The sequence below is a fragment of the Phascolarctos cinereus genome, unplaced genomic scaffold (genome assembly GCF_003287225.1).
Source record: "Phascolarctos cinereus isolate Bilbo 61053 unplaced genomic scaffold, phaCin_HiC Scaffold_2;HRSCAF=192, whole genome shotgun sequence".
Lineage (NCBI taxonomy): Eukaryota > Metazoa > Chordata > Mammalia > Diprotodontia > Phascolarctidae > Phascolarctos > Phascolarctos cinereus.
In genome coordinates, this window is record NW_027555625.1 from 404,801,033 (window position 1) to 404,828,735 (window position 27,703).

Consider the following 27,703-nt stretch of genomic DNA (forward strand, 5'->3'; position numbering starts at 1 on the left):
GGCCTACCTGCCCCACCTCTGATCAGGTCGGTATTTTGCACACCTCCTGGGATGACCTTGGTGGTCTGTTGAGCAGTTTGGCTCCCAGGCAGGAGAGGACATGGCACTTGACTTCCCCGCTTTGGGAAGGAGTTTGAGGATTGCAGTGCTCTAATAAGCTCAAATCCACCAGAAACATTTCTTCTTCACCTTTTTGGTTTTCCTCCGCAAGTCCTGTTTTTCAGGAGCAGGAGGCTCTGCTGGCGGCTTTGGTGGTAGGGCTGTCTCTGGTGGTGGTTCTACTTGGTCCAGACTACTTAGGACTTGATGAAACCTCCCTTCTTGCTGTCGGAAATCGTATTCTACACTGAAAACAAAACAAAACAAAAGTAGAAAAAATAATAATAAATTTGACCCAGGGAGTATTAAATAGCTTCTGCTATGTGCTCAGGGCTCAGCTTACCTTTCGGCACTCTGATGGGTGGTATAGAAAGTCAAAATGATTCTAAGATATCATTTCTATACTTGAAAGGCTGATCTTTTGGCTGGAGAGTCAGAATATATATTCGTGAAATAATTTCTAGTCATATAGGACAATATTTGATGGCGTGTCAAAATGAGTCATAGAGACTACAATAGGAAGATTGCTGGCTGTGGAATCTGAGAATCTAGGTTCAAATCTCACCTCTGGAGTACACTGTCTATGGCGTTGGGGCAATAAATTAACCTTACTTAACTTCATTTGTCCTTATTTGTAATCTTAGTGTCCTCATTTGTAAAATGAAAGGATTGGACTAAATGGCCTCTGATGGAAGAATAGAAAAGGTCAAGGAAAGGAAAGATCAGTGCATGAAGGAAGAGTCAAGGAAGACTTCTTGGAGGAGGTGGCCAATTGAATTGTACCTTGAAGGATGAGAAAATGAATAGAGAGGATGTAGGATGACCATCAAGGCAGGAAGAACAGCATAAGAAAAAGCAAAAATGGAAATGAAGATGAGTTTTACAGAGGTCAGTAAGGAAAGTGACCCGACTATGGAAGATAATGAGTGTAGGGGAACAGTGGAAAAAAAGATTGGTGGGTCATTAGATCTTAGAGCTACAGCTGGAAGGAACCTCAGAGATCAGCTAGTCTAAGCCCTTTCTTTAAAAATGAGGAAACAGGGGCAGCCAGGTGGCACAGTGGATAGAGCACCAGCCCTGAAGTCAGGAGGACCTGAGTTCAAATCCAGCCTCAGACCAAACACTTGACACTTACTAGCTGTGTGACCCTGGGCAAGTCACTTAACCCCAATTGCCTAAAAAAAAAAAAGAGGAAACAGGGGCAGCTAGATTGCTCATGGATAGGGCACTGACCCTAGAGTCAGGGGGACCCGAGTTCACATCTGGCCTGAGAGATTTACTAGCAGTATGACCCTGGGCAGTTTACTTAACCCTGATTAACTCCAAATCTTTTTAAAAAAATGAAGAAACATGCCTGGAGAACCCAAGCTTATAACTAGAGTTGTTCCTTGTCCTAGGCCTGTGGGTCTTAGAGGGTCTTGGATATAGGGTGTCAGTGAAGGTGTTCAGTTCTCTCTGGGCTATCTAATAGATTGGTGAGGTATGTGTTGAGGAGATGTCATATTTTCTCTGCTAATCTCTGCTAATGAGTAGGAAAATAAATGTCAAGAGATGAAAGGGTTCCCTTGTTACTCTGCAATATGGCATGCTTTCAGATACTCCTGCCTCCATCATTGATCGGACAGGATTTTCACTCATGGCCAAGGACTTAAAAAGAGGCTGTCATCATGGTTTACCCTGATCTGCAGCCTCACATTTCCCCTCTCCAGAATGAGTCTTCAGAGTCAGAGTTAGCACTCAAGGACTGGCTGCTGAAAAGGCAAAAAAAAAAAAAAGCCTCAATACTAGTCATGCATGAGTAATAAAGTGTCATCAAAGCAGTCTGCCACTTAGCATTCTGAAATGGGAGAACTTCCTCCTCTAAGGAGATCAAAAGGACAAGTATTTTTGGTGGCTGGACTAATGTCACTTCAGCCCATGGGCATTTCTTCTTTCCATACTTCTAAACAGCTAGTTTTAAAACCCAAATTATGCTGCCTCTGGCTTTCTTCTTTCTCCTTTTCTGCCTCTCCTTGGCTTTTCCACGTTAAAGGCATGTGGGATGAGTTTGGGTGTGAAGAGACTGGGAATGGACCCACGCTTGAGGGACTCAGGAATGATCCCTTTTGGGAACTGTGGTTGATTAAAAAAAACACAACAGTATTTTTTAAGGGCTACACTAATGTTACTTCATTTCTTTCTCTAAACTTCTATATTCTCCTAAAGCATATTTAGTGCGGTCTACACATTTTGATACACTATCTCTGGACTATCATGGAGTTTAAGAGCTAGAATGGACTTCAGAGATCATGCAGTCCAACTTTCATATTTTACATATTTTAGATAAGGTCCGGAGGTGTTAAGTGACTTGCCCATGATCACATAAGTACTAAGTGCTTCCTCTGACTACAGTTCCAGTTCTCCCTCTTGTATCATGCTCACCTCTGGGAGCATTTGGCTGGTCTCTACTTTAACTCTAGACAGTGTGAGATGGAAATGAAGATGAGTTTTACAGAGCTCCGTAAGGAAAGTGACCTGACTATGGTCACTTAATCTGGCCAGTCAAATCTCAAATGCTTTTGAGTCTGAGCCAGGATGAAAGAATCCAGGGCAGGCCAACGGAAAAAGTTTTTAGGAGCTGAGGATGCTGCTGTTGCCTCCCCTAGTGGGCAAATACAAATAGTGGAGGATACCTTACCCATCACTGAACTCTCAGCACATACTCCCCCTGTCCTCTGGTGACCTTGGGTTCTGTCCTGTTCTCCCCTCCAATCCCAACCTGCCTCAAGTAGGCATTCATCCTACTTTAGGTATTTAGAGGGTAGAGAAAAGTTCTTTGTGTTTGTTAACTTTCTGAACTGAGGAAAAGAAATCACATCAGGGAAGTGTTGATCTGTCTAGTTCACACCCCTCTAATGGTGTGAACACTCATGGGTCACAAAAAGAGTACTTTCACATTCACAGATACCCTAGCTCTTTAAATAGTACTGCTCTCCAGAGCTGTTGTCTATTTTTCCTGGTAAGGTGAGAGAGAAAATTAGACATCAAGAGTACCAGGTAAAGCCAGATTGTCTGTATTTAGGCTAGTGTTTAGGACTAGCATTTCTCAGTTTGGGACACTCCTAGAAACATACAGAACTATCTCTTCCACATTTATCTAAGTTCTACTTGTATAGCTATGTATCTATCCCCTCACAACAATATATACTTATATATAAATATGTATGTATTTATAGGTAGATGTACTAAGAGAATATGTGTGTGTGTGTTTAATGGACTTCTAATTTTATTGGTATTAGTGAGCTCCTGGTAAAGAGCTGAAGAGGTAAAGAACTCTGTAACCTGTGGTCTTAAATATTAGCCTGGAGCACTGAGGGGTTAAGAGACTTGTTCAGAATCATAGAAACATGTCATTATATAAATATATTTACACACATATACATGTAATTCACACATATATACATGTATATGTATGTATATATACACATATATACATATTTAATAGTATACATCAGGGGTAGGGATTGACACCTTGTCCTCCTCCTCTGTCATTACTTAACATTAAGAGTAAGATAGAGTGGTCCTATTTTCAATTCTCATCTATCCAGATGTATGTATATTGTGTGTGTATGTGTGTGTGTGTGTGTATCATTAGACACACACAAATATATACATATACATGTAAATGTGTATACATATATTTGCAGATATGCATATCCACACATATATACACATCTGTGTGTGTATATATATATATACACACATATATATACACATATATATATGTATATGTATGTATGTATTCTGTGCAACATGGTATAATGTATAGATATAGAGAAAGTTGGGTTCAAATCCTACCTCTGACAAGTCTTTTAACCTCTTAATGCCATAGGAAAATTTTTAGGACTGTAAGTCATGGAATACCTGCCTATGCATAGGTAGAGAGAAAGAGAGTTTCCTTACAAGAATTTCCTTTACTGTATATGTTATTGTTTTAGTAGATATTTAGTTTTAAATATGTGTGTGTGTGTGTGTGTGTGTGTATATATATATATATATATATATATATGTATACATGTATTTATACACATGTGTCAATGCAATATATGCATGTATTTATGTCTGGGAAGGTGTTTTGATGCCAGAACTTCCTCCCAGAACTATCTATCTATCTATCTACTATCTATCTATCTATCTATCTATCTATCTATCTATCTGTCTGTCTGTCTGTCTGTCTGTCTGTCTGTCTGTCTGTCTGTCTGTCTATCTGTCTATCTGTCTATCTGTCTATCTATCTATCTATCTATCTATCTATCTATCTATCTATCTATCTATCTATCTATCTATCCATCTGTCCATCTATCTATCTACTTATATGTCTGACCATCTCTCTATCTATCTACCCATTCATCTGTCCGTCCATGTCTGTCTGTTCATCTATCTATATATCCATCTATCTATCATCTAGTATAGGAAACTTTGGTGGACTCTTATTTACTAGTGTAGATCAGGGAACTGTCCTTTCACTTATAATCTTACAGATTTTCCTGTAGCCCTGACAGATTAATTGACTTGTCTAGAGCCACACAACCTAGGACACATCAGCGACATGCCTTCCTGTCTTCAAAGCTGGTTCTTTATCAACTACATCCCACAGTATATTATTTTATACACACATACACACCATATTCCTTCTTTGTTCCATGTTTAAACCTCCCTGATCAATAATTGGCATTGATACCAATCCTAGAACGCCATGGTTCACCAAAGGGACACTATTCATTCATCTGTAGGATATTGAGGTGGCTCCTTTATGGGGTAGCATCTGGAGGGTCTGCTTCATGTGAGCCTATCTTATTGCCTCTCCTTGGGAACAGCCTGTACTAAATGCTCTACTTAATTAGGTTATATTCAAGGTCATGAATTCTGAAAGGCTATGATAATAATAATAATAATAATAATAGCTAACCTTTTTAGTATCTTAAAGTTTCTAAAGTGCTTTGCATATATTATCTTATTTGATTCTCCTACCAACCTTTTGAAGTAGGTGTTATTATTATTCCCAGGTCCTAGGAATCTCAGTAGGGCCAGGGGCCATCTTGAACTTTTTCTTATCCATCTAACCCTCCTGGACTCACAAGAAACTGATTTTTAGACTCCATGGCATAAGTGAAATGGTAGAGTGAGGCCAACCCCATTCTTTATTAGAAGAAGACAACATTTTTGCATTTCCTTCCTCCACTAACACCCTCTGTCTTCTCATTTGTGACTTCGCTCGCTGCACCAGGCTTAAACATCACCTTATCATTTTGTCCCCTCGGTTCTGCCATGAAAGTCATTGATGTTCTTCTCCCCATCCCCTCAGTGCAGGTTTAGGGAAGAATCGTTGTTTCTATGGAAACACTGACCCTTAAGTAATGTAAAGAGATTTCACAGCAGGATCCAATTGCAATCACTTTATAATATAGAATACCAATAACTTATAATAAAATAATAACTATAAAATAACATAAAATAATAATTTTGAGAATTAACCCCCATTGCACCCCCTCCCCTTTATTAGTTTGATAATTTAATAGGCATGAAAATGAATTTCCTTTTCAAAGCCAGGTAAATAACAGGGTAGGGAGAAACATATGTGGCTCTGGGAAATTCATTACTTTTTTTAGGCCAAGGCAATTTTATGAACATAAAGGGAAATTGTCATGACTTTTTCCCCCCATGCATTAGTACAGTTGAAAAATCACTATTTGCTTGGCAGTACTGAAGGGAAACACATATTGTTTTTTACAAAAAGAAGGGTTCATTTTCATTTGTTTTTCACACTGAAGTTTTGTGTGGGGAGGCTATACTCAGGTCTCTCTCTACTTAACCAAACTCTGCTAGGCTGAGGCAAGTCCTGGCAAAAAACCTCTAAATTATAAAGCCAGAAAGGCTTGGCAGTTGAAATCTTTGCAGAAGGACATGTGCAGGCTCTTTGATTGTACTTCTGATTCTTCTTCCTTTTTTTTAGCTTTTAAAGCTAAAATATTTACTTAATAATAAGATAAAAGCAAGGATAATCATTATATCATAGTTATTCAATAAAAGGCAAATCCTGGAATAATCAATATATCACAATCTACACAAAAATCTGTGTCACACTCTCCCATCACTGCATATGACATCCTTCAGGGAGACAGAGAATATACATACAGAAACCTAGCAGCAAGCTTGTATTTCTGCTCTGAGCGTCCCAATCACTCTTTTGAGAGTGTCTTGAAATTCCTATCAATCTTTATGTATAAACTCTATTCTCCAAGATTAAGGCATGACTTTGGTGTCTCTGCTAAAGTAAGTGGTTGAGTTTTGTCTAGATCTTGTGGCAAACTGAAAGATAATGAGTGGAGTGGTAACAATAACAAAAATAATAGCTAGCATTTAAGGTTTGTAAAGTACTTTACCAATATTATCTCATTTGATTCTCACAACCCTGAAAGGTGCTATTATTATCTCCATGTCACCAATCAGGAAACTGAGGCAGACAGAGGTTAAATGACTTGCCCAGAGTTATACAGCTAGTGAGTATCTGAGGCTAGATTTGAACTTAGACCTTCCTAATTCCAGGTTTGGTACTCTATCCCCTGTGCCACCTGGGGGAATCCGGCAGAAAATCCAAGGAATTAGGGTATTGGACTAGAACAGAGATTCTTAATTAACCTTTTTTGTATCGTGGACTTTTTTGGCAATGTGGTGAAGCCTACGGACTCCTCATGATCTTTTAAATGCATAAAATAAAATATGTGGAATTATAGAGGAAACCAATTATCCTAAAACGTGGTTATCAAAATATTTTTTAAGAAACAAATTCACAGGAGCAGCTAGGTGGTGCAGTGGATAGAGCATCGGCCCTGAAGTCAGGAGGAACTGAGTTCAAATCCAGCCTCAGACCAAACACTTGACACTTACTAGCGGTGTGACCCTGGGCAAGTCACTTAACCCCAATTGCCTTAAAAAAATTCATAAATTCTACAATCTACCTAGTTATGAACCCCTGGACTAGATGATTCCGTCTCAGATTTTGTGCTTCTTTGAAAAGCTCAGTGAATTAAAATGTACCTTTGATGGTAGTTGCAAAATAGATCCAGGCATGGTACAGTGGAGAGTTTGGAATCTCAACCATCCTTCTACATACACTGGAACTTTGAAAGGGTTCACGAGTTTAATTCAAGTCAGTTCAATTGGACACACGTTTATTAAGTGCTTCATCTTGTTAATCATGTATGAGGTGCTGGGAATACAAAAACAAAACATAACCTTCCCTGACCTCAAGAAGTTTGCATTCTAATAGGTAAAAATTACATGTGTACCAAATTAACTATAAAGTACATATGAAGAAAGTCACTGTCTGCATCCCGAGAAAGACCTGATAAATAGAAGTATGTATAGAATAATTTTACATATCTGTGTATGTGTGTGTGTGTGTGTGTGTGTATACACACACACACACACACACACACACCCCTATTTGTGTTTAATATATTCTCTAGGGTGGGGGAGGGAGTAAAAAAAGAAGAAAAAGAAATTTACATGGTAACTTTATTATATATTTAAAAGGACTAGCAAGCTGTATACAATACATTTGCAGTTTCATGTGTAATCAGCTTTTTTATTATACTATGTTATGGAAATACTTGTTTTGTTCTATACACTAAAAATAAAATTAAAAAGATTAAAGTTAAGATTGGACCAGAAAGAAAAATTAAAAAATAAGACATCTGGTGAAACCTCCTGTAGGCAAGTCCATGAACTAAGGAAAATAAAAATAAAGAAGACCTAAAAAATTACATACAGAATATTTACAAATAAATTTTTTTGGGGAAGGGAAGACCCCTGGCACTGGGGAAAGGGGGTGTGTTCCTGATCCATATGGGCTTCCTGGCACTTGAGCTAAGCTTTGAAGGAAACTGGGTGGGGAGTAGGAGGGATTGATGGAGAAAAAGTTCCAATATGAGAGTCAGCCTGTATAAAGTGTGGGAGATGGAATGTCACAATAAGATTGAACACATAGCATGTAGGACTGTTTGGCTGCAATAGAGTGTAGGAAGGAAAGTAATGTATAATAAACATGGAAAGGTAGGTCGGAGCCAGGTTTTGAAGGGTTTTAAAAGTCAAATGAAGAAGGTTTGGGTTTTTTTTGAAGCACTGGAGATTCTGTGCTCTTGGAAAATCACTTTGGCTGCTTTGTGGAGAATGGTTCAGGGATGGGTGAAAGTAGAGGCAGAGAGATGAATTAGGAAATTATTGAAATAATCTAGGTGAAGAGTGATGAAGACCTGTGTTAGTGAGGGTAGATTGTGTAGATAGAAATAAGGAAAGGATTAGGGATGTATTGTGGAGGCAGAGTTCACATAAAAGCCTTGGTAACTGATAAGATATGAAGGATGGAGAGGGAAGACTCAAGAATGACTCCATGGTCATGAACCTGGATAATGAAAAGAATGGTAATTTTTTGAAAATTCAGGGAATATTTGTTATAGGGTATACACACACACACACAAATGTAATGCCACGAAAGTTGCTGGGTTCCTCCTCACTGGAGTCATTCAAGTGAAGAGTGAATTACCACATGATGGAGATGTGATAGGGGGTATTCTCAAGCAGGTGTGGGTAGACAACAGAGTTTTATTTTGTTTGTCTGTTAGCAGTCTAACAGTATTATGTTATACCTTTTTTTTAAATTGCAGATTTGCCTATATGGGGTAATGACCAATTTTCATGGTATGATTTAGTGAAATCACTCTCAGACTTACTTTATTGTAGGGATAGGAACTGGACCTGTGATTTCATTGATAAAGAAGGTTCCCATTTGGTGAAATTTCCTCTAGGTAGGTGCTGCCACTGCAATTCAGAGCCTTAGAAATTTACGCTAGGACCTGAGAAGTTAAATGAGTTGCTCAGAATCACATAGTCAGTTTATGTCAAAGGTGAGACGTGAACACAGGGCTTCCTCACTTCCAAGACCAGCTCTCTACCCATCATGCTATACATCTCCAGTAAATGCTTGTTGATTGACTTTGAGCAGTAGAATCCAGGTCTTCCTGACACTAAAACCAGCCCTATGTTATACTGCCTCTTTACCTTATTATGTATTTGTTTAATGCAACTGAAATGCAGCATTTCACATGATGTGTTTCATGGTACTAATGAGCATTTGTGCGAATGTGTGTATACCTATGCATATATGCACTGATTATAGGACCCAACATCTATTGTTTCTGTGGGAAAGTATTGTCTGAACTGGGAAAACATCATCTATGAACTATGTAGAAGAAAGCTGTAGTTGAAAGAACACTGCATTTGGAGTCAAAGAGCTTGAGCTCAAATCCTATCTTTTCCACTTACTGACTTTTATCAAATCATTTGACTTCTCTGGGTCTCACTTTCCTCATCTAAAAAATGGGAGTCAGACTAGATGATCCGTAAGTTCTCTTTAATGGTAAATATATGATTCTGTGAACTTCTGAAAAAAATAGCCGGTTTATAAATTGAGGACTTATGTTTGGAAAGATGAATAGGCAAACATTATTTAGAATACTTAGGAAAACCTGAATCTTTTGTCTTAAATCTGTCTTAAAGATACAATATGAAGGGAACTTGGTGACTTGCGTGTAGTGTTTACGCAGCCTTTACATGCATCTGTTGATATTTATGGGGCCCTTTAATATGTGAGGAGTGATTTTACATGCCTTACCTTACTTAAATCACAACAACAAATAATTATCCACATTTTGCAGATGAGGAGACTGAGTCAGAGAGGTTTAGTGACCTTGCCAGGGTCACAGCTGGTTAAATGTCGGGAGGTATTTGAAACCTGGTCTTTTTGCTCTGAATCTAGTGCTCTTGCTGCCACCCTCCACTGCTCTTCTTTGACGTAGTTGTTTGGGATTTCTCCTAAGCAGCATCCTTGAAAACACAGGATCAAAGGATCATAGATTTTGAGATGGAAGGGTTCTTAGAAGCCATCAAACCCAGCTCCTTCATCTCACAGACAAAAACTAAGGAGGGGAAGCGACTTTCCCAGAAGAGGTCAAGTAATTTCCCCAGAGTAACACAGCTAGTAAGTGTATGAGATAGGATTGAAACCAAGTCCTCCTGACTCCATATCTAGTGCCCTATTCACAAAACTGCACTGTCTCACCAGCTTACTTTAGAATGTGGAGAGTTCTTGGGTAAGAGAAATAGAATGGAAGTGATATTAAAAGAGTCACCAAATTTCTAAGAAATCCTAAGGACAGATTACGTGTATTGTGCATGCCATCTTCTTCCTAAGAATGCCTAAGCCTGGCTCTGTGTGATGTTATGTCCAACTCTTCATGACCCCATTGGAGTTTTCTTGGCAGAGATACTGAAGTGGTTTGCCATCTCCTTCTCCAGCTCATTTTACAGATGAGAAAACTGAAGCAAATAGGTTTAAGCAACTTGCCCATGATCACACAGCTAATAAGTATCTGAGGACAGATTTGAACTCAGGTCTTTCTGATTCCAGGCCTGACTCTCTATTTACTGCACCACCTAGCTGTAGCTCTCTGTGACTACCTGCTGTTAAAGGGCTTTGAATCCCAAGGTCATCATAATTGTTACTGAATATTATCTATGTGCTGATCATTGAGTGGAACTAGATTGACCTATGAGGTTCCTTCCAACTCTAATATTCTAAGCTGCAAAGGCCATTTGAGAATGTCTGGGTTAGTGCAAGGGATGAAGGAGGTGGGAGATATTTAGACTTGTTGGAAAGCAAAGTGAGGAGGAATGAAATCCTTACTAATCCTTTCTATTACCTCCTGAGACAGCTTCAGTAATGCAACTGCTAAGTCACTGCTTTAGAAAGCAAGGGTAGATTTCACCATAGAGGGATGGGCCACAATCCCAGGTGTTACACAGCCAAGAAGAAGAGTGTAGGAAAGCAAACTGCAAAGGGGGCTTGGAAATATAAAAGACAAAAGCATAAAAAAAGACTTGCGCTCCAGACAGTGAACATACTCTGAAAAAAACAGATGACGGAGTAAGCTGTAATGAGTGGTTTGCCAAAACAATACCACTATCCATATGCCTGGTGTTACAGCTTCAAGTGTCCTCGGACTCTCTCCACTATGATCTCAATACTCTGTGAGATCTGCCGAGTTGAGATTCCCTTCACACCATCAGCAGGCTAAACAAATAGCAAATGTATTAGCATTTGAGCTGGAGAAGGGAGGGGGTGGGGAAAGAAAGTAATTTGTCCCACACTTAACTTTAAACAGATTTAGAGGCAGCGGGAGGGAAGCTGGATCAAATTGGGCCAGGACAATTAGTGTCCTGAGAAAGCAAGGTGATAAAATGGGCATCATTTTCAACTGGAAATAGGATTTTTCCCCCTGGGCTTTGATTGAAGAAACTAAGCTTGGGGTGTCTGGTCCAGCACAGGGATAAAAGGAAATCAGAGTTCCTGAAAGGTCCCACCCCATCCCACTGTGGACTAAAGCATGGAGGGCTGATGGAGACAACTTTATTGCAGTGTAATTGTCCTGTGAGTCTTTCCAAAGCATAGGACAGCAGGTTTTTAGATTCAGAGTTCCTGGAAAAGGACCAATACTATGTATTTCCCTTCACCATCACAGATGAAGTGGGGAGCTTCTATACCCAGGGCCTGTTCTTATGAGGATCATACTAGGACTCTGTGTCCCTGTAGGCATGTGCCCTTTCTTGGTGTTCTAGTTCAGTTCCTCCATACTCTGATAGGGCAAATTGTGGGTGCACTCAGAGATAAGGGCAGATACGAGAGGAAAGTGGGCACACCTTTTCTTAAAAAAAGGAATGCAGCCAGGTAACAATAATAAACTGTGTAGAGGGAAGTGTCCCCATGAGTGGACTGAGAAATGACTGATATATTCTCTCACCCTGCAGGAAGCACATCTTCCAAATTTCTCCCCATGTCTTTTTTTTTTTAATTTTGCCTGTTGGCCAGTGCATTTCCATAGCACCTATCACCATGGTACCCAGGTGCTCTCAGATTTATTGACGTTTGGGAACTTTCTTCTAAATTAGCTGTAAGAATCAATGGCTATATAAGGGGGTAGTTTGGTTTCTGTCCATATCAATAGATCACGAACACTTTGGAAAGCAAAACTTTATTGAAACCACAAACCTTTAGGGAATAATTACAGTTTGGGCAAGTGGGAGATTCCCCCTCCTCCAAACACATATCTCTCAGCCCAGAGGGAGAATGTTCCTAAAACTTTCTCCTAATGACCAGTTTCCTGATTATTTATAGAGTGCAATTTTCAGCTTCACAACTGCCAGCCATTTGGGGCTGGCAAGTTCATCATTTCCTCCCAGGGTATCTGTATTCTGATGAGCCTTCTGAGAATCACAGGTTCATTCAGCCCATAAATAAGCAGGAGACTGAGCTTCAGAAATCTCTGTCACCCTTTGTAATAAATTTCAGTTTGAGAACTATAACTCTAAGCTAAGAAGTTGGCATGTTAACTCCAGCCTCGCTGTCCCAGAAAGGAATACTTTTTTTACCCAGAGGCAGCTAGATGGAACAGTGGAGAGAGTTCTGGACCTAGAGTCAGAAAGACCTGAGTTCACATCTAGCCTCAGACATGTACTGTCTGTGTGACTCTGGGCAAATCACTTAACTTCTATCTGCCTCAGTTTCCTCAATTATGACAGCACCTACCTCCCAGGGCTGCTTTGAGTAAGGATCAAATGAGATAATACTTGCAAAGCACTTAGCACAGTGCTTGGCATATAGTAAGTGCTTTCTTCATTAACCCTTGTACTCCCATCTCAGTGAATACTTGGCATGTGTACTGACTTAAAAATTAGGCAAGCCAGAAGGCAAAAGAAGAAGAAAGAATTGAAAGATGGGGAAGATTTGGGGTTTGTACATTAGATACTGAGGGAAGAGAATATACAAGAGGGCCTTCTTGTGGTCCTCTATGGCATTTATGCTGACAGCCATCCCTGTATTGTTCTGTTAATCCCTTTCTTAAATATTTATGCTGTGTTTCAAACCCTTTAGCTATTAATGCATTGAAATGAATTCCATCTATTTTATTACCTATGCATTTCCAGAGTTGTAAATCCTACTTCTTTTTGCTTACAACATAGGCGAGAAGAAAAGGCAGAAGGCAAATTGTGAGAGGCAGAAAGTAAAGGCAGTGGTCCTTGGTAGCACCATTCTTTAATTTGCTATGCGTTTATTAGGTACCTACTATGCTGCAGGCACTGCTAGGGATGCAAAGACAAAAATGAAATAGTTCCTGCCTTCAAAGAGTTTATATTCTATGGGGATGGTAAACAGCCTATACACAGGTAAGCAAATTTGAAGTGTCTGGAATAAATACAAATGCATTTCTGGTGTTGGGGAGGGCACTAACAGCTAAAAGGATTGAGGAATGTCTTATGTAGCAAGGAGCATTTGAGGTAAAACTGGAAGGAAGCCAGGGAATCTGAAGCAAAGATGAGAAGAAAGTCCATTCCAGGCATGAGGGATTCACATTCATGGAGGTAAGAGATGAAATATTTTGTTAGTAGAACCGCAAAGAGGACACGTTGGCTGGAATGGATGATATGTGAAAGAAAGTAATGTGCAATACGTCCAGAAAAGTAGTCTGCTTCCGGCTTATGAAGTGCTTACATGCAAAAGTAGAGTTTGTATTTGCATTTGGAGGCAAGAGGGAGCCATCTGAACTGCTGGAGCAAGGGAGTGACATAATTAAATTTATGGTTGAGGACCATCAATTTGACAACTTGTGGGTGATTAATTGGAGAAGAAAGGGGATAGAAGCAGGTAGAGACAGACGAAGCAAGAAGCTTTGCAATAGTCTAAGTGAGAGAGATGAAGGCTTAAATTAGGGTGATGACAACCACGTGAGTAGACAGAAGGCTGATGATGTGCATTGTGGGATGCTCCAAATCTTAAGCTTCCTTCCCTGGGAGATCACTTTTGGGAACTGGGGGGCTAGAGTGAATATGAACTTGTAATTTCATCAGTTTGGGGGAACCCTCAGCATGGAATCTCCATTCATGGGTGCAGCGTGGCAACTCACCCATCGCTTATTGTCTTAGAGAGTTGCCTGTGGCCTGGAGACGTTGGGTGACTTGCCTACAGTCACCCAGACAATATCAATCAGAGGCAGAATTAGAACCTTCCTGACTCAAAGGCTGACCCTCTATCCATGACTATGACCTTGTACTACGGCTCAGGAGGTAACTTGAGTTTGTTGTATTTGGTCTGTATGTGAATGTGGTTTGGTTTTGCTGTCATTTATTTTACTCCTTACACTAGGCATAAAATATTGGTTACTTCATAGCTCAAAACAAGATTAAAAAACTATGACTAGAAAGAAATTTGTTTCTGTTGTGAATTTCATTGCTACCCAGGGAGAAAATTGTAATTAGCATGGGGTGAGGGGCTCATGGTCTGTCTGTCTCCATGCTGAGGGAGAGCCATGAGCAAACCAAAAAGGAAAGTACTAAATAATTTAAGCTAAACATTGGGAGCAAAACTCATGGGACTACGTGTTGATATTGCATTTCTAGCAAAATGGTCTTTCTTTTTGGCTAATAGCTTTGTGGTAGACAGAAATGTGTGAGGTCCAGGGGCTTGACAGCTGCACCATGTACAGGAAACCCAAGGGCTCTGAGTGCTATCTGACGGGGAGACTTTATTCAAGTCCCTGAACCTGCTCTGGCCTCAGTTTCCTCAATTATAACATAACCACATGTCGTTCCCTTTCTGTATACTTGGAAACGATGCCTTGACCCCAAGACCGGGGCATATCTCCTTCTTAAAGCCTCACCACCAAGAGCCGATACGAGGAGGTCCCAGATAAAACACATCGTTGCCTTGAGTGAAAAAGGATGTTACAGTAGTGGATGGTGGAACACGTAAGAAGATTGTGCATAGATCACTGGATTTAAGAGTCTCAAAGACCTGAATTTAAATCATGCCTCAGACACTTTAGCTACGTTACCCCAGACAAGTCTTATACTCTCTGTGTCTCAATTTCCTCATCTATAAAATGGGGCTAATAATAACAACTACTTCACAGGATTGTTGTGAAGATCAAATGAGATCATAAAAATAAAGCACTTTGCAAATATTAAAGTGACATACAAATTGTAGTTGTTATTCTATAAAGAATATTTTCATACATTCATTGGTGAACTTACAGGATATAACAGAAATAACAGCTAGAATTTATATAGCGCTTTAATGTTTGCAATGTATGAAAATATTCATTGGTCAGTATCATGTTCAACATGTCATGTTTTAGGAAGCACATTGACAAGCTGGAGGAAAGCAATCAAGAGAATGAAGGGATTGGGGACCGTGCCCTGAGGACGGGCCAAAGCAAGTGGAAATCTTTTGCCTCAAATAAAGAAGATCTGTGGACCTAAAAGTATCAGTCCTATGAGAAGGCTTAGACTCCTTCTGCTTGGTCCTACAGGGCAGAAGTAGGAGCAAAGGGTAGACATTACAGGGAGGTAAGTTGAGGCACAAGGTTAAAAAAAAACCTTCCTTAAAAATTAGAACTGCACAAAAAGGAACAGGTTGTCTTGAGGAGTTAGGGCTTTCTTTTTGCTGCAGGTCAAGAGAAGACTGGATGACTATTTGTCTAGCACATTATAGGGAGAATTCCTGGATAGGTCCCTGTGTTTGTCTTGAAGTGCCTCTGAGGTCCCTTGAAGCTCTGAGATGCCGTGATTCTACAGTTTTGCAGCTTATCAATGTATGAACTAATAAGGATGAAGAAGCAGTTCTTGGTCCAGAGTCTGAGAAAATGAGAGAGTCCTGCCGTCTTAGGAGCTCTATGAAATGATGCAGTCATTTTGCTCTATTTTCTTTGTTCACAGACACATTTATGAACATTCTTTTTGTGGTGGGGGTGGGTGGGGGATGGTGGTCAGCAATTTTTTGCATCAATCCCTTTGTTCAGGTGCTTTTAATTGATCCTGAGGGATTTGCCATGGGCCTTTCTTAGCATTTAGACTTTTGATTGGGGAGCAAAATTAGGATTTAATTGGTTTCAACTTTAATTGGAGGAGAAATGTGAGGGTGGATTTCCATTTCAGTATTTGAGCTCAGATGATGCTGGAGGAGCCAGGAAGTGGGGGAGAAAGGAGAGGCAACAGATGAATCCCAGAAGTCGTGCATGATGCAAACCGAGGCCCCTGGTGTGGAGTTATGGAGCCTCATTCTCTCTTCTTGCTTGGGCTTAGGGAACACCAGGACACAAGTCTGCTCAGGAGGCAGTTCCCCTTTGTGTTTTTCTTCTTTCCATCCGCTCTGTCCCTGCTCTTACTTCCACTATCAAGGTAGGACTTCTAGAACACCTCTACACAGCCAGAGTCACGCAGAGTTACATAACGTTCTTGGTAGTTTCTTAGAAAGAAAACTTTCTTTTTCAATTAGCTAAGTGATAGAGTGAATAGAGTGCTAGATCTGAAGTCAGGAAAACCTGAGTTTGAATTCAGCCTCAGACACTTTTTAGATATGTGACCCTAGGCAAGTTACTTGACCTCTTTAATCATCAGTTTCCTCCTCTGTAAAATGGGGATAGTAATAGTATATACTTCACTTTGCAGACCTTAGAGTGATAAAAGCTAGTGGTAAAAGGTAGAAAAGGTCAGGCACTTTAAAATTAACCAGTGCTAATAGCAGGCATAAGGACCAGGGAGGAGGTCACTGAATCCTTGGCAAGGTTTCAGCAAATTCACCTTTCTGTTCAATGTCCCCATCTCCAATACCTGTCATGCCACTCCTGGGCTGATACAACCTGCAATGACCTACCACCTTATCCTTCCCTTCCACTGCTTATCAAAATTTATTATACACTCCTTGTCACATTCCCTCAGAAGCTCTCAGGGAGCCATCTTTCATGGAAAGTAGCCGGAAAAGTTAATGTCTCCTTTGAAGTTTTATTAGTAGTTAGCCATTACCCTTCCATGGGTATTTTCATTTCATCAAGAAACTTAGAAAAACAATGACTTATCCTCTTCTAAGTGAATCTTTGGAATGTAGTGCACATTCTTTTTCATACCTTATTAAGTTTGAAGAGAATCAGCACCATGCCAGAGTCAGACTTGAAGTCTAGAAGTGCTCCATTCTCAACTCTGGTACATACTGACTGTGAGACCCTGGGCAAGTTACAGCCTCTCAGTGTCCTTAGGCAGCTCTGCAAGACTATTACTTGCACAAATAGTTACAAAACAGAACAAAACTGTATAATTAGGCAAGATATAGCAGTTCCCAAAAGCTAATCCATAAAAAAATAAATAATAAACTGGACTGGACTTGTAATTTCATTGCTGTAAGAACTCCCAGTGAGGAAACTCCCTCTATGATGTGGATCAGCTGGAGCTCAGGAGCTTCTTGGAGAGTTGCCCGGGAACATGGAGACCATGAGTGACTTACCCATGGTTGCACATGTATTCCAAAAGTGGAACTACTATCCCTGGAGATTGCCCCAAGTCATTGGGTAGACCCCATCTAGCATCTCATCCTTAGTTCTTCATGCTACATTTTAGCAGGGTCATTGACAGTCTAAAACATTGTCAATGACACATCCAGAACGGGGTGAGCAGGATGGTGAATGTACTAAAACCATGTGATACAAGGGTTAGTTGCAGAGCAAAATATCTTGAAAAAGGGAAGATTTATAGGAAGGAGAAAAAGCATTTATTAAGTGCCTACTATACTCTAGGCAATGTGCTAAGTCCATTGCAAATATTATCTCATTTAAGGAAGGTCAATAAATGATAACCTCAAGTACTCTAAATATTTAAAGGGTTTTTCCACGTAGAAGAAAGCTTAGACTTCTGATGCCTGGCCTCAGAGATCAGAACAAATAGCAATGGGTGAAATTTACCATCAGTCAACAAGTTTTATTAAGACTTCGCTATGTGCCAGGCACTGTGCTAAGCACTTGAGGATAGAAAGAAAGGCCAAAAATTGCCTCTGCTCTCAAGGAAGCTCACAATCTAATGAGGGAAACAACATGCAAACAACTATGTATGAACAGGATATGGACAAGATGAATTGGAGATAATCCACTGAGGGAAGGCAAAAGCAGTAAGGGGGATTGGGAAAGGCTTCTTTCAGAAAGTGGGGAATTAAGCTGGGACTTTAAGTAAGCCAAGGAAACCGAGAAATGGAGATGAGGAAGGAGAGAATAAGCTTGAGATAAGGGGAAAAAATAACTTCTTAGAAACTGAGATTGTCCAAAAATGGAATGTACTACCTCTAGAGAGTGCCACCAATCACTGGAATTCTTTGCAGAGGCTGAGAAACCCACTTGGGATTATTGTAGAGAAGGTTCTCATTTAGGTGCAGATTAAATTAGACACCAGAAAATTAAAAAAAAAAACAGATGGGAGACTTAGGAGAAATCCTCTTTCCTCTCCATTTAAAAGATATTGCAATTTTGCAACTAAAGTCCAGTGAATTTTCCTTTGGAGTTCTGGTCAGAGAATTAAGTAAGTGATAAGCTTCCTGTATTGTTAGTTTACCAGCAACAGACCCCAAAGAAATCCATCGTGTCTCTATGTTCCTTGGGTCTTGCAATGTGTACCACATTCATCCATCATTATAGAGACCATTGCTTAACGAGGTCCAGGGAAGCATTTTCTTATCACTTATTCATTAGTTTGTAAGAAATGACTTTCCAGGATGTGACACAAGGTTTGAAGTCATTTGAAATGTAAAAATGACAGTTCTCCTCATCCCACTGCTGAGGTGATGGGCTTTTGTTCTGATCTCTTTCCTTTCATCAAGTTAATTGCCCCTTCTTTGCAATGGCTCAAATTCTGGGACAGAGGGAACTTTAAAAATAGTGTTGTTCTGAATGGTAATGAGGGAGATCCATGAATTAAGCTACTGACTCATTGCACTCACTGAATAAAAGAGCTGGAAGGAAGCTTAGGAGTCATACAAGTCCACTCCTCTCAGCGTAAAATGAACAAAACAGTGATCCTAGAGAAGTGAAGGGAGCTGGCCAAGGGCACACTGCAAGTTAATGACAGAGTGAATATGCTAACTTGCACCTTCTGCTTCCTAGTCCAAAGGCTTTGTCCTCTTATTGCATGCTGCCGCTTGCACAAAATTAGAAAAGGGCATTTGTAAGAAAGCTTGCTTCAGTTCTGGGACCATTCCTTGATTTATAGACTACGTTAGTCATGTCAAAGATTGGGGATGGGGGAGAGGAGATAGAGACAGAGAAAACCAGAAACAAAAGAGAAAGATGGAAAATATTTTATTTGATCTGGGTATTTCCTCGACTGATGCATAGGTGGTAAACTTTTCATGCCTTAACAGAAGGGTTCTTGAGTTTTAGCCCCTGAGAAAGTATCACCTGGTAACCAATCTTCCGGTAATGAGCTCTTTAATAAATATTGTCGAATTGAATTGAATTGTATTACAGAAAAGGGATGGTCTGTGTAGAGGCAAAAAGACGGGAAGAGGTAATGGACTGTTGAAGTCAAGGAATCTTTATTAGACCTATTACACCAGAATATAGGTCAGGTAAAAGGAAGTAAAGATAAGTTGGACTTAGATTCTAAGGGCAATAGGGAGACACAGAAGACTTTTGAACAGGTATGTGACATGGTGAGACTTAGGAACATTCTTTTGGCCTTCGAATGGAGGATGATTTGGAGATGGGTGAGGTTGGAAGCAAAGGGCCTAATTAGGAGGCTATGTTGAGAAAGGTTAAAGACAAAAGGAAAAGGGGGTGGCAGAGGATGAAATGGATACATAGTGTCATGGAAACAATGAACACGAACTAGGACAGACTTTGAGAGGTAGTGGAGGATAGAAGTGGTCCACAGGGTCATAAAGAGTCCAACACAACAACAAAAGTAATTTAGGGAAGAGGTGATAAGGGCCTTAATGAGTTGACTTTACTAGGGTAACCCTGAGAGTAGAAGCAAGGGGAAGATGAGAGAGATGTGGAGATAGAAAAGATAAGACTTGGTAATTGATTGGCCACAGTGTCTGTAGGAGAAGGAAGAGCCAAAGATGGGACTCATAGTTTATGAACCTGAGTGACTTGGAAAGATGGTAATGTCCTTTGTTGAAATATGGCTGGTTGAAAATGAAGATAATAAATTCTATTTTGGACAGGTTGAGTTTGAGATTCTGAGATGGTTAAGTGGAATTATCCACCAGGCAGTTAGGTTTTCATAACTGCTCTCTGCTGGTTCTCCTCCTACCTGTATGACAATACATTCTCAGTCCCATTTATGGGTCCATGGCATGTCCACTGCATGCCCCTTAAGGCTCAGTCCTGGACCTTCTTAATTTTTCCCTTTATACTATCTCAGTTGGTGATTTCTTCAGCTCCCATGTATTTAATCATCATCTCTGCAAATGATTTCCATGTCTACATATGCAGCCCTCATCTTTCTTCTGAGCACCATCACCAATTGCCTTTTGGACATCTGGTCCAAATTCAAGATGTCCAGGACAGAACTCATGATCTTTTGCCCCAAACTCTCCCTTCTTCTGAACTTTCCTGTTACTGTTGAAGGCACTACCATGCTCCCTGTCATTAGGTTCATGATCTTTGACTCTTCACTCTCATCCACCTCACATATTCTCACCACTCACACCACCACCACCCTAGTTCAGATCCTTATCATATCTTGCCTGGACTATTTCTATAACATTCTAATTGGTCTTCATGCCTTAAACCTCTCCCCTCTCTAAATCCATCCTGCACTCAGATACTGAAGTGATTTTTCTAATATGTAGGTCTGAACATTTCACCCATCTTCCCTACTCAATAAACTCCAGTACTACTCTATTACTTCCAGCACAAAGTATAAAATACTCAGTTTGCTTTTGTCAAGCTCTTCATAACTTATGAAGTTAAGGCCTTCATCCTCTCTTCCCTCTTTCCAGCCTTTCCAGTCTTGCTGTACTTCATTCCCCTCCACACACTATGGGATCTAGCTACACAGCTTCCTTATCATTCCTTGCATGCGATATTCCATCCTTCACTTCTGTCCCTTTGATCTGATGGCTTCCTATACCTGAAATGTTTCTCTTCTTTCCTCCACCTCCTAGTTTTTCTGGCTTCCTTTAAGCCTCAACTCAAAATCCAGCTTCTGCATGAGGCCTTTCCTCATTCCTACAGCTGCTCTTACCTCCCTTCTGACAGGTGCTCTGTTTATATTTTGTGTGGACATTGTTATTTACATGATATCTCTCTCATTGGAAGGTGAGTTCCATGAAGGATGATTTTTGCCTTTCTTTGCATTTCCAATGCCTAGTGCTAATATGGAAATATATTTTGCATGACTTTGAACATATAATTGATATCATATTGCCCGTCTTCTCAATGAGAAGGAAGGGAATAGGCAGGAGGGAGAAAATTTAGAACTCAAAAGTTTTTTTTTTAAAAATGAATGTTGAAAATAAATGAATGAAAGTATATAGTGCCACATATAATAAATTTTTGAATGGAATGATTTTGATTGATGTGAGGCTGGAGTAGAGAAGATATTAAAGCTGCATCTGTAGATTTAGAGGTCAAGTGAATAGAGGTGATAACATGATGCTACACAAGCAGGACACCTGTGTCCTAGCTATTTGTTTCCATGTTGATGTCTTCCCCTCTGAGATTTTTATTTTCCATATTCTTTGTGTATATATATATTTATTGCATATACCTATTTATGTACATATTGTCTCCCCTCTTAGAATGTAAACTCCTTGAGGGCAAGTACTATTTTTGCTTTCTCTTTGTATTCTTAGTCTTATAAGGCACAGTGACTGTCACATAGTAATTATTTAAGAAATGGTTATTTATTGATTTACTGGTAATGACAATCATGTGGTTAGACCTCATTGTCCTACTAGTTCATATGTGTTGGATAATTAGAGTAAACTTTGTTGATGTTATTATTAAAATATTAGATGTCCACCCACCCACCATGTGAGATAACAACTACCTGTTAGATTCCTGGACCTTAAATCATACCATTCAACCCACTCTAATTATGGTTGTTATCCTTAGGGAGGGAGAAGGAAAGAAAAGGACACTCTGTAGCTTCCCACTGCCTATAGGGAAAATTTTAACCCTGGTTAATGAATGAAAATGGTCATTATTTTTTCACCCTCTTTTACCAGTTCCATGTTTAGAGTTTGTGATTCAGGCTGACCCATTGAGCTGCCACTCTTCCTATTTCTCAATACCCAGAGAAGATGGTCTTTCTGTTAGCCCTCTGCTTTTGGAAAACCCTAGTCACGGCCTCTGTCAAAAAATTGGAAAAGCTCAACCACTACCTGAGTTTCAGAAATCATTGGATAAATTCTTCCTCTTTTTAGTTCTGATAAAATTGTAGCATGCAAAATATAAAAAAAAGATGAAAATTTCTAATATAAAGATAAGTAGTCAAGAGATAGAACTAGGTAGTCATAGAGAGAAGAAACACATTATTAATAACCACCTGAAAAACTGTTTAGCTCTCCAAAATAAGATAAAAAAGATAAAAACAAAAATAGACCTCATAAATTCCACTGTAATCCATTAAATTGACTGGGTTGACTTAAAATGGTAAATTTGGTGTTGGTGAAACTGTGAAGAAATCCATATGATGTTACACTGTTGGTGGAACTATGGATTAGTGCTTTTTTTTTTTTTTGGTAAATTTAAAGACTTTCTTGGCCAGCCTAGAAGTCAGGGGCTACTCATGAGTCTGAACCCACTTGAACAACTGGAAGCTGTGATCTACTCTGTTTCCAGCCTGGGCTGGTGTAGCCTTCCTTAAGGAACCTGGTACCTTCCTGTTCCCCAGGGCTCACTATATTAATATTGAACTTAGTGCAGACACTGATTGGTTTATTCCACTACAGATTACAGCTCCTCAGCTCAAAGATCTGCTAGCCTCATCCTTCTTGGTATCTGGGATTATAAGCATGCTCCACCATGCCTGTCAATATAATGCTCTGGAAAGCAACTTGTCTTTATGTTACTACATAAAGGATAGGTGAAAAGCAGCAACACTTTTCACCCACTTGGCCTAGGATTTGACCAGAAGGAACATACCCCCAGTATCTTTTTTTTTTCTTTTTTTCCTTCAATATCTTAATGAAGAGGAAAAAAAAACCATTCTCTGTTTAAAATTAATAGCATTATTTTTAATAGCAAAACAGTGGAAACACCCCATCTGTTCAACAATTAGGGAATGACTGAGTGAATTGTATAGCATATGAATGTAATGGAATATTATTGTGCCATAAGAAATGACAGATATGAAGAATAAAACAAATACAGATACATAGTATGGAAATAGTACTGGATTTAGAATGAGAAACCCTAACTTTGAATCATTGTTTTCCCACCTACTACCTGTGAGACCTTAGGTAATTCATTTTCTCTTTCTTTTTCCTCATTTGTAAAATAAGAGGGTTAGACTAGATGACCTCCAAAGTACACTGAGTATCTAAATGTGATGATCCCCTGTCAAACACATAGTCTGCCTCTGGGCTCATATACAAAGCCTTTCCAGTTTGGTAGGACCCATGGGAGCTGGTACTCTGCTTACATAGCCTTTGGGCATCCAGGATCATCTCTAGGTTATGATGAAGCATCGAGTAGAACATCAGTGAAGGTGAGCAAAGCTTAGTTCAGGTTATAAGTTTATCTCTAGAGTAAGAGAAATGAGGTTGATAAAGTAGAAAGAGCAATAAATTTGGAGTCAAGGTCTGGCTTCAAATTCTGGCTTAGGTGTTTACTACTATCTTGGCCTTGGACAAGTCATTTCCCCTCTCTAGGTCTCAGTTTCTTTCTCTGCCCACTCTATGGAATTCCATGTCACTCAATAAAAACTTGATTCAGAGTTGATCTTGGTTGTCTGAAATAGATAGCTTCTAGAGAGATAATGAAAAAGTCATTTTTTCTTTCCCCAATTCTCCATTCGAAGACCCTGCATGATTAGTGTGTGTCCCAGGAAGGCAGCACTGACTGTAAGATACATGACCCTTTGGTTAGATGCCTCATGAAATGGCTGCATAAGTGGAGATATTTAATGGAGCAAAGCACTCTACATGGGGTTCAGCCTGCTCAAAAAAAGATGGGAGGTTGAAGTTTGTTTATGCCTTTTCAAGGAAAACCAGATTCCAGAGATTCATTTCTGGGAATCCATTGGTAACTTTTAATTTCAGTTACCTCTCGAAGTAAGCTCCCAGCTAGAGAAGTATTGATTTTTGTCTCTTGTAAAATCCATTTCATTAGAGACAACCAACTTGTTCCCAAAGGAGATACTGTACGTACCCACTGGTGCCCGGTCAGGGTATTATGCAGCATAATCAAGAAGACTCATACAGACAGTGTGCATTTTGAATGACAAGGTCTCAGCAGGCTCTAACCTGCCTATGAAATATGATTATGCCATTGGAAGTTTACCACCCCAATTCTCAAAACCCACGCATTCAAAATCTACTCTCCTCTAGTCTGACTTGTGGGCATATGGGAAGAGAGTTTATTTGGAAGGTCAAGGTTCCTTGGCCCTCTGTGCTCTCTAGGTGCCAACCACCAACCTGTGTTGCAACGAGGTACCTGTATATGATGCATGCTGTGTTCTGACAAGTGCTGCAGTTGTTGAGGTCCTGGCCAGTTCGGTAGAAGTTACGTCTGCAACACAAAGCATTTTGCTGGGTGAGTTTATGGACAGAGCCCACACTTGCTTTTCCAGCTCACTCCATTTGTAAAGCACAGTGCGCTACCCGCATTAACTGGTGAAATGAAGCCAAAGTGCGTGGATCAAGACCCAAAAATAAATAATAAATAAATAGATGAAATATACTGAAAGTATCTTGTTTTTATACTATTAACTTTTAAAGAATGTATTTATATCTGTATTTTTTCCTTTTAATCCTCACATCAGCCCTATGAGGTAGGTAAGACAGGTATTTTTAGTCCCGCTTGTTAGATAGAAAACTGAGGGAGATTATGTCTTGCTCAGAGTCATACATCAAAAGTAGTGGAATCATGGAGATTAATCTCAGGCCTCTACTCTAAATCTAATGTATCTCATTGCTGTCTCTCCGCCCCCACCTCCTATTCCAAGGTAACATTCATTCTGACTTAAAGAAGCAAATGCTCACTACCACTGGCTCTATCTTAATTTGGCCTAGAGCTGCACCTTTGGGGGCGCCCACAGTGCAGAGAGGGAAATAGATGACTTTTCCCTCAAAGACTATTCTTGTAAATCCTTTATGTCCTCAAACTCCATTCAGTGTTCTTTTTTTTGTACCATCTAATATTCTTACTGAATTTTCCACCACGGAATCCTCCCCATATACATCCTGTCCTCTAACTCCACCTCTATTGCTTTCAGTTGGCTGTTCATTTCACTTGTGTTTTCATTGGGCCATTGACTGAACGTAGGTGACTGAAGTGGGGTTTACTTTAGTTCAATACTAGTTTAAACCAGTTTAAAGCTGCGTAACTAATATTTGGAGGTAGGAGAGAGCAAGACGTTCTACTTCCCCATTTCCTGTCTCTTTGATTTATCTATAGACCCACCATCCATAGATAGTCATAAATTAAAATCTGAAAGGGATATTAGTAACCATCTCAGTTCATCCCCTTCATTTTACAAATGAAAAAATGAAGTCCTAAGAAGAGATATATCCAGGTCACACAGATGGTGAATAAGAGAGCTGGTTTTTTTAGCCTAAACAGAGCCTCAGACTTAGAATCCTGTTCTCTTTCCACTATTGCCACACTGATTGAACTTGTACAATATAATTGTACCTGTATAAAGACTGTGAAATCTGGACCCTCCCAAGTCCTGCTCCTGCCCATTCCCAATTCATTGCTAAAGAGAGGAGAATATCAAGGGAACCAATATGAGTCCCCAACCCCCTGCCCCAAGCTTCCATATTAAATAAATCCCAGTATTGTAACAGAGATGCTATCTGGGTTTTTTTTATTATTATTTTTAATCACTCAAGTTCATTCAGGGGTTGAAAATTTCAAGGATCAATGACTTGGGAAAACAACACCTTGAGAATTACTAAGATCTTTTAATAGCTGAAACCCATTACTGCAAGTTTTTTTTTTTTGATAAATGACTTAACAAAATTTTAATATCAAAACTCATCCTACCCTTCAGTGAGGGCTCTGGCTTTTTCCAAGTCTTGAATTACGTTCAAAAGGACTTTAATCTTCTCTTGGTTTGAGTGCAAAGATTCCTCCACGGATTGCAGTCTTCCTTGGAGGTCATACAGTTCACTGTGTGCCAGGTGCATTTGATTAATTCCTTTAATCTCTTTGTTGGTTGGAGGTTTGATTTCACTCCTTGGGAGAGAAGACTGGGGGTGAAAGCTTCCTAAACAATTTTTAAACTCCAAAGGATCTGCCTGGCTGGAATTTTTCTCTGTCTCCTCTCGACACTCAGTAGCAGATTTTGTCATGTTGCTAGTTGTCAATGATATTAGGTCCTTGTGATCATGACTCGGTGTAGCACAGTCAAAAGCAGTTTCAGGAGGGGCTGCCTGTCTGTACTCTCCGAGGAAACAAGGCGAGGAGCTATGAGTCTGTGGAGGTGAAGGAGTGCAAGTTCCCTTTGATGGAGGTGATAAAGGAGCTGGCTCTTTCATGCCAGATGTGTCTTTGGGCAAAAGCAATTCAGGGTCCATTTTATCTCTGCCAGGCAAGGAGTGAGCACCGCTGGCAGTACTCAAGCAGGAGGAGGGCCTTTCTGAACTAGATGGCAGCCTGCCATTCACATCCTCTGGGCATGTATTAGCACAAGGATGTATTTCATTGCTTAATTCACCAGGCCTGTCCATGCTGTAAGTGGGGGCTTTGGTAGCCCATGGAGGGCTATGACATATATCATCAGGAACTTGTATAGAAGCCGTCACCTTTTCTGAGGGCCCCAGAGCATCTGCTTCAAAGCAGATGCTAACAGGCCCGTTGCTTTGTGCCTTGGACACTCTGGGAAAAAATGGATGCGCTTTCTTACCTCGGTGAGGCACGTCATCTAAATGCCTAGTGATCCGTAAGTAGGCAAGATCAGAAGACATGATGTCCTGCTCTGAGAGATTGCCATTGACCTGGATGGAGTTTTTAGACCCTGTGGGCATTTCCACTAGTGACTTGCTGGCTGTGAGCTTTTTCCTTTTAAAAACAGGGAAGTGCTTCCTAAGGCTGGGGGAAGTTTGGATTGCAATGTTCCGGATGCTCCCCCCCTTCTGGGACCTGGGGAAGGACAGGGAGTAGTTGGGCAGGTGATGGTGCCGAGACGCCTGCACCTTCCCCGTCAGGCTGGAGTCTTGGTCTGTTTGGACATCCATCTCTGCCAGGCTAGTTTGATTCTTACAAGCTCCATCGTCCTTGAAACGGACTTGTTGGGATTTGCTTCTGCGGTGGTGGGGCTGTTTCACAAAATCCACTGAATCCAGACTGTTCCGCTTCAGGAGCACGGGTCTCACTTTCATGCTTTGCTGGGCCATCGAGCCTCCTTTGAAGGTCTGTGGACTATAAGTTTTTCCTTGATATGTTGCATTAAGTCATTCGAGCTGCATCTGGTGACAAAGCCCCAGATGCCAAAAATAGCCAGCAGAGGTGGTGGAGGA

The 27,703-nt window shown here is 40.2% G+C and overlaps 2 protein-coding genes across 3 annotated transcripts in view; one reads left to right on the forward strand and one right to left on the reverse strand.

Annotated features, from left to right (window-relative positions):
* The window catches only part of DOCK2 (dedicator of cytokinesis 2), a 499,735-nt gene that overhangs the window by 259,548 nt on the left and 212,484 nt on the right, over nucleotides 1–27,703 (forward strand). The gene's annotated exons all lie outside the window — the stretch shown is intronic.
* Nucleotides 160–27,580, reverse strand: INSYN2B (inhibitory synaptic factor family member 2B). Its single transcript, XM_020992328.2, has 3 exons — nucleotides 26,229–27,580; nucleotides 24,675–24,749; nucleotides 160–346 (listed from the first exon to the last, which is right to left on the reverse strand). The coding sequence occupies exons 1-3, from the start codon at nucleotides 27,578–27,580 to the stop codon at nucleotides 160–162; spliced, it is 1,614 nt and encodes a 537-aa protein (XP_020847987.1).